The sequence below is a fragment of the Epinephelus lanceolatus genome, chromosome 6 (genome assembly GCF_041903045.1).
Source record: "Epinephelus lanceolatus isolate andai-2023 chromosome 6, ASM4190304v1, whole genome shotgun sequence".
Taxonomy (NCBI): domain Eukaryota; kingdom Metazoa; phylum Chordata; class Actinopteri; order Perciformes; family Serranidae; genus Epinephelus; species Epinephelus lanceolatus.
The window spans coordinates 33,674,902-33,691,919 of record NC_135739.1 but is presented as its reverse complement, the minus strand read 5'-3'; the positions used below and the strand labels follow the sequence as shown (position 1 = coordinate 33,691,919).

At 38.1% G+C, this 17,018-nt stretch overlaps 1 protein-coding gene across 1 annotated transcript; it reads left to right on the top strand.

The window, feature by feature from the left end:
- Positions 1 to 1,351: 1,351 nt before the first annotated feature.
- On the top strand, positions 1,352 to 14,397 carry LOC117250908 (fibronectin type III domain-containing protein 7-like). The gene is made up of 14 exons (XM_078169127.1): positions 1,352 to 1,405; positions 1,517 to 1,529; positions 1,667 to 1,927; positions 2,579 to 2,839; positions 5,931 to 6,191; positions 6,866 to 7,129; positions 8,401 to 8,655; positions 8,780 to 9,037; positions 9,530 to 9,784; positions 10,668 to 10,922; positions 12,055 to 12,315; positions 12,579 to 12,608; positions 12,753 to 12,790; positions 13,544 to 14,397. The coding sequence occupies exons 1-13, from the start codon at positions 1,352 to 1,354 to the stop codon at positions 12,782 to 12,784; spliced, it is 2,460 nt and encodes an 819-aa protein (XP_078025253.1). The 3' UTR covers positions 12,785 to 12,790; positions 13,544 to 14,397.
- The last annotated feature ends 2,621 nt before the right edge of the window (positions 14,398 to 17,018 follow it).

Sequence of the window (17,018 nt, the reverse complement as noted above, 5' to 3'; positions counted from 1 at the left end):
TGTGCATGGCCCCTGTTAAACAAACTAATAAACTAAACTAAGTAAAAGTCCTGCATTCTAAGTTTTACCTAAATAATAGTAAAAAAAAAAGTATCTCTATCGAAATATAGTTAAAGTAGCCTATCAAAATTAATAGAAGGCTACTCATTAGAAACAAAAGACCATTTCAGAAAAATACATTATTTATATGTTATATATGGAATATATTTAGCTTAGTGATATTACTTTGTACATCACTTTAATGTTGCAGCTAGTAAAAAGGGAGCTAACTTTAATTATTTTATACTGCTGATTGAACAACCTATAGGCTAATATATCATAATTTATTATATAATTTACATATATACATGTGTGGGTGTGAGTGTAGATCATAGACTGTAAAAATAAGGTGCAGATAGATAGATAGATAGATAGATAGATAGGTAGGATTTCTTGATGTCGGCCACTTCTTCAGTCTGTTGGTGATACATGCCCTGCAGAGGCTTGTCCTTCCATGATGGTTCGTCCTCCTGTTCTGCATTCTCAGGTGTCTGCTGCCATATTCATTTATTTATTTATATATGATATAATGGTTTTGGGTTTTTTTTACATTTTAAGTCAAAATTATTAGATATTATGTCATTATTGAGTTAGTAAGAAAAAAGTATGAGATCATGAATCAGGATTTTGACTCAAATCATAATAATGGGATGACTTAGTCAGAAAACTTTCATATTAAATCAAACATAAGATAATAATTTAAACCTTAGACTTACTAAATTCATATTATGAAAGTCACAACTGTGATGCTTTGAGTGTTACTTACTATCTCATATTGTTTATTGGGCCATGTCAAAAGTCTTAACTTAGACCCCCATTTTGACTTACTACCTCGTAAATTTGAGTGTCTTTATTCCAAACTTTTCAGCTATTTTTCCTATCCTGGCAGAAATAACCTTCTATAATTATGATACTAATTAGAAATTTAGAAAATGTTCTCACACCTCAATGTTAAAGGAAGTAATTCGAGGCCTTAACTTCGTGGGAATCTACCTACTTTTTCAGACAACTATGCTGCATTCTGTGGTGTCTTATACATCCTTGAATATTGAATATCATGCCGATAGCTGACAAGGTGTTTCCTTCTCATACTGCCCAACCTGAACTTGCCCCAAGGTGCATCTCTCTGCTTCCCTGTGACTGGATATTTGTCTCCAGTGGGAGGGACCAAAGGCAGGTATTTCAACCAGCACAGACATCAGATATGTTTAAGAAAAGGTAAAACAGTGAAGAGTGATTCAGTTTTAAAAATCTAACAGAAGCAAAGTGTGAGAAACAGTGAGAAGAGTGTTTTAAGAGACAGGCGTGAAGAATGGGAGTTATCAAGTGGCTGGTAATTTTTGTGTCGTTGGGCATCTGCTCACAGGTACAGTAATGGAATAACATTTTTTGTAGCTCATTTCAAATTCAGGCTCATAAAATGTTTTGAAAAGGGACACACATATTGTTAACAGTATTTTCTCATCTTATTTTGCAGGCTGCAGCTCAAGGTACTGTATGTTTTATTATAAATCCACTTCTATCATGTTTACACATATTTACATATATGAGAATGAAAAAGAACGTGTGTCTCAGGGTGCTAAAAAAGTTTGATACTGATCTCCACTTCTTACATCTCTCTCATTAGATCTCCAGGTATCCGTGTTCTCAACAACATCCAAGACTGTGATTCTCAGATGGATCAGGTACTCTGGAGCCAGTTCGTACAAGATCACCGTCGCCCCCCAAAGCTCACCGAGCGACCCCATTGCGTTTGCCACATTTGGTCCCAACACAGTGATGGGCTCTATCAACTCTCTGTCCCCAAACGTCATGTATACATTCACAGTTGAAGCTCTGGATAATTCCCAAATGCCGCTGAGCACTGCAGTTATTGAGTCATCCACAGGTGAGGTACACTTGTGTCCATATACCTGTAATGTTTAAACATTTAGTAATACAAGGTTCTGTTTAGTGCTTAGTTGTTGTTTCATTTCCCATTTAAAAAACAAGCAGTTCTTTACTATTTTGGTTTTGCATGTGTTTGACTTTGTCTGAAAAAAAAAAAAAAAGTCTACAGCACAGTTTTCTGCTTCAGTGTTCAGGCACACTAATTCATTGTCAACACAGAAAACAGCCTGAAAAAATAAATAGTGAAACCAGTGTAATCACTAATGCTACAGTGTAAATATAAACACTTAAATGTTATTTTGATGATAGGCAGCTGCCAAAGTGCACTGAACAAAGGATCACAGAGTCACTTTTAGTCTCGCTTAATTGTGATTAAAATATCTAAGAGGAATTTGTTTATTATTACATTCAGTGTGTAGTTTCCTCAAATGTACCCAGGAAGATGAGACAAAATAAAATGCAGTTTCCCTTCACTTAATCCTTGAAATTTGTAGCTAAAAAGGTAGCTTTCACAGCCAACAATTGCTGAGAAGGTAGAGGCCATTCTTCACATCTCATTACCAAAATCTTTCTATTTGAATTTAAATTTTACAGCATTGTCCTCTTCTTGGATGTCATCTCTGATCCGTTCTGACTGTGACTCTTTCAGCCCCTGAGATGATGGATCCCATCCATACGGTGAAGTCCCAGGATAGCAGCACCTTGATAGTGGAGTTCAGCTTGGTGACTGGGGCGACTCATTACATCATACGAATTGAGAACGGCAATGGCTTCTTCAGAGAAGACACAGTGTCCTCCTCCCCTGCTAAAATTACATCCCTTACACCATACACTGAGTACACGCTCAGAATCATGGCTATGAACCGTGGAGGCCGGAATCAGCCGTCTCTTTCCATTACCACCAAAACAGGTACTGTTGTTTGTCTCATTATTTCTCTAAGAAATGTTGGATTTATGTGTTTCCACTTACACAGCTGGGGAACAAAACCTCATAAATGTAATAAGTGGGGAAAAAATGCCCAAGGGCTGATTTACGTGAAGAAATGAGTCACACATTCATTGAGAAACAGTGTGTCCTGTCCTCATAAACCCCCATGCCCTGTAGAGGTCACTTGATCTGTCTCATTGTCCCACAGCAGAGCCACTAAGTACAGTACTGTGAGTATATGTATACACACACCATCTTCAGTGTTTGTGCAAATCCAGGTTTTTCTTATCCAGTAAATGCCTCAGAGCCCCTCAAGGCCTCTTGTGTCAATGGTAACTATACCTGACCCCTTTGTGTCAAACACAATGGGCTGACCTCATCCTGACAACCTAGCTGTCAACTCTCACCCCATCCCGGGGGGAAAATCTGATCCACATGAGCCAAATAAACTTAATTCAAGCAGTTTTGCTGTTTTTGTTCAATGTTTGCCATTATTCATCTCTGATTTTATTTAATAACACAAATGTAATATGTTAGATCCAGCTTTAGTATAATATACATGAATTTAAAATGCTTTTCAGTCACATGTTGGAAACAAAAGAGATGAAACAAAGGTCTAAGGACAAAAAAGTTTTCACATTTAATTTCACACATCTGAGGTCAGCTGCTCACCTAGCCTGTAAACAGCATAAAAACTGATTTTCATATAGTGGTGGTGCCTAAAGAGCAGCTGAGGGACTCATAGACAGAGGTGGGTAGAGTAGCCAAATATTGGACTCAAGTAAGAGTACTGATACTTTAGAACAATATTACTCAAGTAAAAGTAAAGTCCAAATAATTACTTGAGTAAGAGTAAAAGAGTATTTGGTGAAAAAACTACTCAAGTACTGAGTAACTGTTGAGTAACGTCTGATTTATTTGTAAAATAAAAACATGAACGTAATCAATCAATCAAAAATAATAATCTGCAAATTCATGTATTTTAAACGATACCCCTTTAACTAAAACAAAAATAAATTAAATCTTTACAAACATAACATAAATCAAGGCACAAGAAACACAAATATATTCTTATATATACTGTACATACAGTACAGGCCAAAAGTTTGGACACACCTTCTCATTCAATGCGTTTTCTTTATTTTCATGACTATTTACATTGTAGATTCTCACTGAAGGCATCAAAACTATGAATGAACACATGTGGAGTTATGTACTTAACAAAAAAAGGTGAAATAACTGAAAACATGTTTTATATTCTAGTTTCTTCAAAATAGCCACCCTTTGCTCTGATTACTGCTTTGCACACTCTTGGCATTCTCTCGATGGGCTTCAAGAGGTAGTCACCTGAAATGGTTTTCCAACAGTCTTGAAGGAGTTCCCAGAGGTGTTTAGCACTTGTTGGCCCCTTTGCCTTCACTCTGCGGTCCAGCTCACCCCAAACCATCTCGATTGGGTTCAGGTCCGGTGACTGTGGAGGCCAGGTCATCTGCCGCAGCACTCCATCACTCTCCTTCTTGGTCAAATAGCCCTTACACAGCCTGGAGGTGTGTTTGGGGTCATTGTCCTGTTGAAAAATAAATGATCGTCCAACTAAACGCAAACCGGATGGGATGGCATGTCGCTGCAGGATGCTGTGGTAGCCATGCTGGTTCAGTGTGCCTTCAATTTTGAATAAATCCCCAACAGTGTCACCAGCAAAACACCCCCACACCATCACACCTCCTCCTCCATGCTTCACAGTGGGAACCAGGCATGTGGAATCCATCCGTTCACCTTTTCTGCGTCTCACAAAGACACGGCGGTTGGAACCAAAGATCTCAAATTTGGACTCATCAGACCAAAGCACAGATTTCCACTGGTCTAATGTCCATTCCTTGTGTTTCTTGGCCCAAACAAATCTCTTCTGCTTGTTGCCTCTCCTTAGCAGTGGTTTCCTAGCAGCTATTTGACCATGAAGGCCTGATTGGCGCAGTCTCCTCTTAACAGTTGTTCTAGAGATGGGTCTGCTGCTACAACTCTGTGTGGCATTCATCTGGTCTCTGATCTGAGCTGCTGTTAACTTGCAATTTCTGAGGCTGGTGACTCGGATGAACTTATCCTCAGAAGCAGAGGTGACTCTTGGTCTTCCTTTCCTGGGTTGGTCCTCATGTGTGCCAGTTTCATTGTAGCGCTTGATGGTTTTTGCGACTCCACTTGGGGACACATTTAAAGTTTTTGCAATTTTCCGGACTGACTGACCTTCATTTCTTAAAGTAATGATGGCCACTCGTTTTTCTTTAGTTAGCTGATTGGTTCTTGCCATAATATGAATTTTAACAGCTGTCCAATAGGGCTGTCGGCTGTGTATTAATCTGACTTCTGCACAACACAACTGATGGTCCCAACCCCATTGATAAAGCAAGAAATTCCACTAATTAACCCTGATAAGGCACACCTGTGAAGTGGAAACTATTTCAGGTGACTACCTCTTGAAGCTCATCGAGAGAATGCCAAGAGTGTGCAAAGCAGTAATCAGAGCAAAGGGTGGCTATTTTGAAGAAACTAGAATATAAAACATGTTTTCAGTTATTTCACCTTTTTTTGTTAAGTACATAACTCCACATATGTTCATTCATAGTTTTGATGCCTTCAATGAGAATCTACAATGTAAATAGTCATGAAAATAAAGAAAACACATTGAATGAGAAGGTGTGTCCAAACTTTTGGCCTGTACTGTATATATATATATATATATATATATATATATATAAATGTAATTATGTACTCAGAGGTGGGTAGAGTAGCCAAATATTGTACTCAAGTAAGAGTATTGTTGCTTTAAAACAATATAACTCAAGTAAAAGTAAAAAGTATTTTGCATTAAAACTACTCTGAAAAGTACAATTTATCTAAAAGGTTACTCAAGTAAATGTAACTGAGTAAATGTAACTAGTTACTACCCACCTCTGCTCATAGATATGCGGCAAACTAAGGGCACAAACAATCAAAGCAAAAAAAACAAACATCTTTAAGTATTTAAGTACAGTCTGCATTGAACATGTAAAATGTGTCAATCTCTTCTCTTCCTCAGTTCTTCCTCCTCCTCAGCTCTCCACCTCCTCTCCCAGCAACGACAGCATCATTGTATCCTGGGCTCCTGTTGCTCATGCCGTCCAATATTCCATAACTATATACAAGCTTGGCTCAAGCACTGACATGAAGCACAACACCTCAGACACCAGTTTGACCATCTCTGGCCTGGATGCTGGCTCCCTCTACTTCATCAAGGGTGTCGCCTGGGACCCCGAGGGCCGAAAGGGGGAAATGAGTCTGTACCTCAACCAGACGACAAGTAAGGAAGCACAGAGACACTGTTTATATACTCTGTGGATGGCTGTGTAATCACATACTATAGGGGAGAGCAACATGCGTATGCCTGTAGCTATAAAGTCTGTTTACCTTTATGATAACATTTAAAAATATTATACATTAAGAAAGTGGAAAAAAAACAATAACAAATAACTAGAAACAGTTACATATCTGAACCCTGTCATAGAGAACAGCAGAAACACTTTCTTAGAAACCTATAAACCTTCTGACATCCCAATCCTAGTAGTTAGGAATAGAAAGAGACCCAAACCACCACCTCAGTGAAATATAAAGTGAAATCATATATTTGCAAAGGAGCAATAATTCCATGAGCTTTGAAGCACCCAACTGAAAGTGATGGAAATAGTATTTAAAACATTTACATAACATTGGAAAAATACTTCCTTACAAGTAAAAGTTCTCTCTACTTTGACGACCCCTTGTGGTAAGATGAAGCATGACTTGGCTGACCAGTTTGCCAGGACTGTCTCATTTTTTTTCCTACAGACTTATGCCATCAGGGCAATGATGTAACAATTGTAAATACATTCTACAAATAGGTGTGTAAGTAGAAGTGAAGAAATATGAGCAGTGACGTGCACTACATCAGAAATATATCATATTTTATCAACTTGTGTTATCCTTGTGTCTGAACAGGACCTCCAACACCATATTCTGTCAGCGTCTCTTTGGTGATGAGTAACAGTGTGGCCGGACTCTCTGTATCCTGGGAACTCGATCAGCAGGTCTATGGACACATCGAGTACCATGTGATGAGTGACCAGAACCTCACGTGTAACTCCACATCCAGCCCCTGCACCCTGTCGGCAGTGGGCTGCGGAGAGGTACACACTATCCAGGTCACCGCCTGCAACCCGGCCGGGCCCAGCTTGCCATCCAACCCTGTGGTGTTCGTCACCTGTGAGTATTAGAGATTTGATTGTGATCAGATCCACACACTTATATATATTGGCTGATACTGTTTTTTTTCTTGATACTGATTTTGACTTTGATATTATATAGAAAAAAGAAATAGAATAGAGGTGTTTCTACCAAGCAGGCCTTATTTATGAAAACAGTATTACATTTAATGAGGATTTACTTTATTTATGTATCAATATGATGATGTACTTTGATTTGTCAGATGTTTCATTAATTATGGATTAGTCATTACCATCATTATCATTATTATCATTCGATTATTTTCTCTATGAACTACCATATATTTCATGACATCACATTATATCAAATAACATAAAAAATTACACACACCATTATATAAGATTTTTTTTTAACATATTACCCATGCCTTATACCAAAAACCACATTTAGCATTTAATTGTAAAATAATAGGTTTATAACAAGAAAAGTTTAATGAGTGTTTTGTAGTTCAATTTAGTGTGTGAGAACTAACTATTCTACTGTTAATGCACACCACAAGAGTTAATATAAGATTAAACTTTATTCATCCTGAGTGAAATTGCTCTGCTGCAAACAAATGGGGAAAAAGAGGGCAAATAATGTGCTATGGAATAATGTTTTGACAAGTCTGTAAACTGGTTTGGTGAAGCACAGCTGCAGATATTTAGATTTTACTGTGTTATAATTGTGAGGTATTAAATCTATGGCGCATAAGCAGACAAATAAATTTGATTTAAACTGCATTTAAACCTGCACAGACACAGAAGGGAAAGAGAAAAAAGGTCTGCACCTTTAAGGACTGCAGCAACTTGTAGCATATTTAAGATTTGCCTATGAGACAGCTGTTAGTTTCATCATCATATTCTCTTAAAAAATAAAAAATGTAAGCGACTGTAACATAATAATATAACAGATATAAGAAAATCTAAAAAGACAAATCATGCTGCAGTACCCATCAATTTAATAAATTAAAACTAATGGTAACTATAATTAATAATAAACATACTTAAAAATACACTACAATAAGCTACAAAAGTTATTATCACCCTTAATCATCTAATTCAAGAGAATCATTAGTCTGTTATACGTAAGAATGTACAAGTACATTTGAAAATGGAAATGACTAGTCTACTGGAGAGAACTGCTTCAGAAAAACACAGTACATGACCACATTAACAGTTATGGATATAAAGTGACACAGCATTAGGGTGCTCTAAAGGCCCTGTCGGTATATGAGTGTGATTCAACTCACTGCCCTCCTGTTCTGTTAGTCCCCTGCCCACCAGAGTCTCTGGCTGTTGAGGAGTCACCGGAAGGAAACTGCACGCTGACATGGGACACAGTGCCTCATGCTGACAGCTACGGGGCCTTCATCAAGAGAAGTGACGGCAGCGAGGAGACCTGCAACACCACCAACAATAACTGCACCTACCACTGCGAGTGTGGCTACACTTACTTTATGTCTGTGTTCGCGTACAACCAAGCTGGCTGCAGTCCTCCAGGGCAAGTTCTCAACTACACCACCTGTAAGTAGCAGCTGAGGTGACATGTTTCAAGATGTTGAGTTATGAGACTGATTTTCTTCAATTTCCTGCTTATGATCAATATATGTTTATGTCTATTTGCTTGTGTATCACCTGTGTCTTTCAGTGCCCTGTTGTCCAGAGGGTGTATCAGTCTCCGTGGTGAGCACTGATACACTGGAGATCACGTGGACGGCCACGCGGGGGGCAGATCTGTATGAGACTCGGGCTGCAGACAGTTCAGAGGTCATCCTGTGTAACGACACGGCACCGGTGTGTGCCCTCTCTGATCTCAGCTGTGACAGTGCCTACAGCGTGGTGGTGACACCCTGCAATGAATATAGCGGATGCAAGCGTTCATGCAGAGCTCACACCCAAAACACAGGTAGAAAACTTTTGTTTGTATATTATATATATGTATCCAGCAAATATCCTGTTGAATTTTTCACTTTTTTCTGTTTATCTCTCTTGTACAGAGTTGCCAACTTTGGTTCATAGATTTAACATAAAACATAAAATCTTAAGACTGAAACTTATTTATAAGGCATATTCAAATTCGATTCAAAGTTAAGAGTTAGACACAGAAGCACAAAAACATTTTGTTAAACATATTTCTTTTTTTTTAAAGGATTAGTTAAAAAAATGACTGAACAATTCACAACATACTTTAAACCAGTATGAGAAATTACTAGTTGAATATAACTGTCTGTTATTGCTTGTTTATTTAATGAAACTACACTAATTGTAAGAAAACAATTTTACAATATCTCATAATTGACCTGAACAGTCTTGTCACCCCTGAGGTCAGACCCTCAAAGGTACAAACACACTCAGTGAACTCAGCCATTTTAAAACTTCTTTCCTTCATCCCCATCAGCTCCCTGCATGCCGATGAATCTGATGCTGGATCCAAAAAACTCCTCCTGCGTCAGTGTCAGCTGGACAGCAAACAACAGGGCTGCTACTTACACTGTGAGCGCATTGGGAGATGACGGCAAACACACCTGCAACACCAGCGGAAACAGCTGTGACATCACCGACCTTCCCTGCGGCTCCACTTATGAAGTCAGTGTCACAGCAACCAGCTCCTTTGGTCAGAGTTTACCCAGCTACTCTGACTCTGTGGAAACAGGTGAGTGTGGTTAAATTTGGATTGATTCACTCAATTAAAGGGTACAGACAGGTATCAAGTTAAAGAAAAAAAAAACAACATAAAAGCAAGTTAGTGATGTGTTGGGTCACCAAGGGCCTCCAGAATAGCTCCAACCCTTCTGTGATTTTAGAAGTCTGGGTAACTGTGCTGAGAGCGCTGTCTAACATGTCGGTCCAAAATCTCCGATAGGCAGTGGTAGAAGAAATCTTCTTTTACTTAGGTAAAAGTAGCAATACAAAAATGTAGAATTACTCCATTACAATTAAAGTCTCCTGTTCACTATACTAAAGTACTAAAGTAAAAGTATGTATCGTCAGCATAAAGATTGATTTCAAGAATGATGATATTACTGTCTGTAATGTAATTTTGGAATTTCAAATAATTTGTAGATTGCAAGTTATTAAGTACAATTCATTTAAAGGTACTGCTGTGTTTTACTATATTATTATTGCACTTCCATAAGGTTGAGGGAATTTATGAGAAACAGATCTGAAAAAGAAGCAGTGCAGCCCAGGATTTCCTCACTCTTAGCCCCTAGTATGAGCCAAGCTCTAAAACCATTACATATAAATTTAAATATATTTTATCACTGCATTAATTCAGGTACATAAATACAGTATTATTTTGGTGGCTAAACATGTAGATACACTATTTATGAGGAGTATAAATGACAGATTTAATGCAGAAAGTGACGCAGATCAGACGATTTCTAACAACATATGTGTATATACATATAGGCTAGACCCTCATTGGTATCATAGAAATACAGATATCAATACAGATATTTTTGTGACATAAACACAAACAGATGGTAGCTTTTTAATACACCCCTAACATCCATGTATATCATCTATTTTTACAGAACCCTGTTGCCCACTGAATCTAACAGTGGAACAGGTGACGCAGGCGGTGACCAACGTCTCATGGTCTCATGCCAAAGGGGCTCATACGTTCATCACTTCTCTGACATCAACACGTGGTCACGCCCGCTGCCACACAGAGGACTCCCACTGCCTCATGGGATGCATCACCTGTGGAACCAACTACACTGTCACCATGGAGGCATACAGCCACAGTGGGCGCATGTCCAACTGTACCTATCAGGGCTTCTCATCCAGTGAGTAATGATGTTTTTTAACCAGTGAGAAGCACAGACTTCATTCATGAGTATCTGCTTAGAAATGTATTTTGAGGGGCGTCGGTGGCTTAGTGGTATGTCACTCCCTCGCTCTCTCCCCCTTTCACGCTTGTCTGTCCTATCAAATAAAGGCTAAAATTGTCCCAAAAAATATCTTAAAAAAGAAATGTATTTTGAGTAGTTAACATCAGTGTATTACTTGTCACACCATAGAATAAAACAATACCGATAATTTTGTCTACAGACATAATGTGCTGTGGGAAAATTTTACCTCAAAATCTTCAAGATAAACTTCATAGGTTTAAATAAAGAGTCAAATTATTGTGGCAGGGTTTGCATGCTGCTTCAGAGATCTTTACACACACACACGCACGTGCACACATGCACACACACACACACACACACACACACAAACTAAATATAAGTCCCATTGTACTATTAATATGATAGCAATTATGTAATATTTGTGTGATATCCGGCCCTTTTATTCTTACACGTTTTTGGCAATACGGGAGAAATCATTTACATATTAGTGACTTAAGAGCTTCATTTCTGAGTCAGCCAAAAATCATGACCTGGTGACTCAAGATAATCCACAGACCATGTGAGCAGTTTCATGTTGGAACTATTTTATTATACACTGGCGAACCATATCAACACTCAGAAGAAAGCATCCTTTTGAAATTGTGAGATTGTTGAGAAGGGTTTATAGCCAACTGATACTTCTAGCTCACCTAGAGAGAGAGACAGACATCTTTCTGACCAATGTCTCAAACACTCAGCAACTCATGTAAAAACAATCTAGACTAATAAATAGCACCACAGGAAAGAGGAAAAAAAAATGTACTTTTGATTTTAGGGTAAACTGTCCCTTTAATGTTTATAGCTCAAAGACTCAGTATGTGTAGAACACAACACACAGACGGTCATGTTACTGTTTCCAGCTTTCTTTCAAAGGGCCTCCACGTTGTTATTTTTTTTAAGTATATTACATTAACTATCCACCAACATCTTGTAACTGCTGAGATAATAAAGCCAAAACAGACACGTCACATCATCTCTCTCTCTCTCTCTCTCTCTCTCTCTCTCTCTCTCTCTCTCTCTCCCACAGGTGCCTGCTGTCCGTCAGGAGTCCGGCTCTACAGGATGGCCGGTAACTCTCTGCGGGTGTACTGGCGCAGTGCTGGCAGCAGCCACAGCTACATCACAGAGATGACGAGCAGCAACAACAGCTACACCTGCACTGCCTCTATGGGGGAGAGCAGCTGTGATGTTGGCAACGTCCAGTGTGGGGACGTCTATAATGTAGTGGTGGCTCCGCTCACACCAGAGGGCAGCAAAGTCCAGTTCTGCCCCCAGAGAATGTACTCAGGTATGAAAGTGGCATCTCACAATACTGTAATGTTTGTAATCACAGTATATACTTTCATAGTATATTTATATACTTCTGTAAAGGAATTCCGGTATCTTTATTTGGGATTATCTGGAATAGAACAACAGTAAAGACAATTCAGACATTTTAAATGATCAGGAATGACAGGATGAAGTAAGGTAATGAAGATGAAAAATGTTGGATGTGGATGACAACAATTTTTTTAATTGAATTTACCTATTTTTTTCTCTCTGCCCTCTCAGTTACTTGCTTAGGGAACAACGTTGGTTCAGGTGAGCATAATAATCTGCATAAATATTTAAAAAGTTATATGAAGTCAAAATAACTGAAATCACCCAACAATTAGTGATAAAAAAAGTTTAGCAAAACATTTTAAATGTATGATTTTTCTAATGCCACTTCAATCTGTTCTGCAGTAATTTACAGAGGGAAACGAAGTTTGGACTAGCATATGGTAAGTAAACAGGGATTATATATATATATATGTATATATACATATCTCACAAATATTAAAGCAACACTGTCAAGACATAAAATGTGAAAAGGTCTACTGAAAAGCCAAAAATACATTATTTTCTTAAGACATATTAACAACATCCATTGCATGACTTTAGTTGTATTAAAAGTATAGTAGTTAACTGTAGTAAAAAAATGACTTTTTGTCATATTTGCTCGAACTACATCCACACAGTAGCACATGAGAGAGATTATCTTTACAATTTTCTGTTGCTCTAGCTCCTGGTGCTCCTAATGGAATTTGCAAGACATCACTGTGCCTGAACAAAAACAGCCAATCACAGCCAGGAGGAGTCTCTACTGCAACTGTCAACTGTCAATAGCAGTGATTGACATGCATTAGAGACTCTTCCTGACTCTGATTGGTCGTTTTTGTTCAAGTGTAGTAGATTCTTGCAGATGCCATGAGTAGCACTAGCAGGAGCCAGAGGAATTGGATTTTTCCCACAGATTATCTGTTTTATACATGTCAGGATAAAGTTACGGTTTCAGCATGTTACCTACTGTAGCTTTAATGTTGCCCTCTGCTGGTCACAATCAATTATTACTTGCATTTTGAACTGATGGTTCTGTATCAAAATTCTAACACTGATATAATACTTTAATGTTAAAACATGTCAAACGTTTGTAAATGACCTGCAATAATATAAAAGTTCTGCAAACTGAATGTGACTGAATGTCTTCTCCACAGATGCAACAAACACCTCCTTCATCCTCCTCTTCCTCCTGCATCACCTCAGCCCCAAAGGAAGAAAGCCATGCTCATAGCTAAATAAAAGAACAGCTGTTACCCAAAAACAAAATGTTTGTGTGTTGGCCATGATACATATGTGGTAACATGATGAATACTGTGAAATAAATGTCTGAGATATTGTTGAGATTATTTAGATGTTGTAAGTAATATTGTCAAGTGGTGTAAACCTGCTTTAAACTATGTTGGTATATCACAGTCAGCCATCACTGTGCCCTCAACAATCAAGATCAAGCACTTAAAAATGACAAAACAAGCAAACAAGAGTGCATTTTGTGTGCACCTATCAAAATATGTATCATGAGACAATATCATTAGTGAGGATGAGGTAAATTTAAAGACATTTCTCATGACAAAATATAAAACAATGACCATAACTAAATTTCTATGCTGCACTGAGAAAGTTGTAATTTGGGTAATTTAAAATGTATTTTATTTTCATCCCTGAGTCCTAACTGACAAAACAAACAAACAAAAAAAAAAACAATTAGCAGAACAGTAACAGTGCCCCAAAACACATTTTCAACAATTTTGCCCCTTCATTTTAAAAATTATTAATTGAAGAATTAACCAAATTTTAAAACATTGTGTAGCTCCAACCCCAAGTAGGAAGCCTTTTGACAATAAGTGACAGACACTGATCTGTGTGTCTGATCATGTGTCACCCTGTAGCCTACCATCTCTGCAGTGTGCGGTCGCTTGTTCTCAGGATGTATTTAACTGTTTAAAATATGTGTCACTGTGGTTGTGTAAACCTGATGCATATGACAGTTAATAAAGAATTCCCAGCATTATTGTTGTGTGTTGTGGTTTGTTATGGATATAGATGTGTGCTTTACAGAATTAAAGATTACATTTAGTCACGTGTGCTGTTGAAATTCTCACCCTGGTATTTTTTAACAACTATAAAAGGAACTCTGTGAAAAAAAAAGGATCTGACCAATAAGTCAAAACAACTTCTGACTTTAATTTAGCTTAACATATTGAGTTATGGAATTTCAACTTAATTGTATTTGTTGTCATTAATTCAGCTCAGGTATATGAGCCAGTTCAATGAAATGTACCAAATTAACTTAGGGGGAGAGCAGGGCACAACCTAACACATTTTAGTTTGGGCTGAAAGTTATTAAAACTCTTTGAGATTAATTATTTTTTTGTTCTGTTCTTACAACATACACATCTCTGCTAGAAATAAACAGCTATTGTTTTTTCTAGAACTTACCTTTCATCTGCAAATGCATGGGTTGGGTAAATTGTAACAGGCAAGAGGTTAGTTCAATCAATACCATTATATCAATATACTACAGGTCTCCATCTTCATCAGGGTAAGGATAGGGATCCGTACAGGTATCCATCCATCTGTTAGTCTGTCATCGATATTCAGATATACATGGAATGGGTTACCTAGATCCACATGTCAAAATATGAGTATGCAATGTATGAATATTGACAAGATTGTAAAATTGTGTTTCTATAAGATACCTGGTACATTTAAAAATACAAAGCGTAACTCATTTAATTGAGGACATGAGGCTTAGCTGTAACACTGCATTACAACTAACGCTACTGTGGTGAAATTATTTCAAGCCTAGCTAACACTTGATGGGAGTTGGTTACGTAGTTAAAATGGTGCTTTGTTTTAGGCAACAAGACAGTTGTTAAGATGGTATATGCTTGGATTCGGTGATTTACATAGATAACTCAGTGATCAAAAAAGGAGTATGACAAAGAAATTTACTCATGTCAGCTGAAAACAATCTGAACTCAGCTGAAACACGTCCAATTTCTGTGGAATTTTGAGGGTCACTGTTTGGTGGTATTGTGGTCAACTGGCTAGAAGCAGGAGAGGATAGACCCTGTGTAACCAACCACATCAAAAGTCCATGTTACAATTTACCATGCATATTGTGTGAGGTTCAGGGTATCATTGGATACTTCGTAATTCATTTGAAATTTAAAAACAAACCAAATCAAAATTCAACGGTCCAGATACCCTGACTTGTGAGTTATAATTTTTTGGTATTTGGCCTTCTACTATTACCTTCTCTTTTGTGATTATTGTGTATTTTAAATGTTGCCCAAATTAGGCCTATGTCTTTGCTATTTTTTCCAAACCCTTCTGAAAACCCTTTCGACACTTCACCTTCTGTAGGTTAATGCTGAAAGCAAACATAAAATTGTCTCTCCTGTGTTACTGAGAGAGCGGCAGGTCTGTGACTGTTAAAACATGGCAGAGGGTGTGGCTGAAGTACACTTTGGAAGTACACATTTATGGAGCTGGGTAATGGCTGCACACAGAGGCAGGATGAAGTGTATGCTCCGGTTGAATTCACACAAAATGTGACAAAGAGACGCCTGCCTACAGGGTCATTTTGAGCTTAAAATCGTAACCGTTGTGACACAGTCAAAAATTTAAGTGTCATCTGATTTACTGCTTTATATGCGCGACTCTCTCGCCCCCCTCCTTGAGCTGGATTATCCATGCCAACTTTGAGTAGAGCTTTAATAAGCAGCAACCAACAAATCCAGCATAGTATTGAGGTTTAATGATGACAAAAAAACCCCATGATCATCCACCTCTTATAAGCTTGGTTCACAGTAACACTTTGGTCACTCTATGCTTTCTTTTTATGTAGTGCTTTCTCTGTCAAACGAGGATGGACTTGCGCTTCAGATAGTTAACCCTATGGGCCCTAGGCCTTTTTTGGGGTATTTTTACTGCCTTTACTTTAAAGATCATATCACAGTCATTATAAAGGCTACATACACATGCTTGTTTTTTTCAGGACAATCTGGGCAATCCAGATTTGCCATCATTCCATGACCTTCTATGTGCCTGTATTTTATATTCATTTTTATATCAATGAAATGCCCTCTTGGGAGCCAAAACGCGCGCTAAAGTGCCCTCCTGGGAGCCAAAACACACACTAAAGTGCCCTCTTGGGAGCCAAAATGTGCGCTAAAGTGCCCTTTTTTTTCTTTTCGCCTCTGCACTTCAAAAAGTCTGTGCACGTCACTGGGTTTGTGCCAGGCGGACATGATTGCCAGCATTTTTTCATTATAAGTCAAAAATGTGATTTATCTGAAAGAAACATGCAATATTTACATCTAAGATCATAGAAAAATAGTCAGCCAAGTGCAATGATGTCCTCCAAGATAATATTTGCCACTTTGTTTGCAGTTAAAAAAAAATAATTTGGGCATTGGGGGGGACGTGTCCCCCTCAATGTATATGGTGACTACGGCCCTGTCAGCATGCATAATTAGGTCTCAGTTGTCTGGGGGCGCAAAGGTGAAATGGCTGGTCTTGTCATACAAAGTTTGATGGAGTGTCAACTGGACAATATGGAGATATTTGCATCTTGAAAGCCGGACTACAAACGTGGATAGTCAGGGAGAAACACACGCAAGCCTA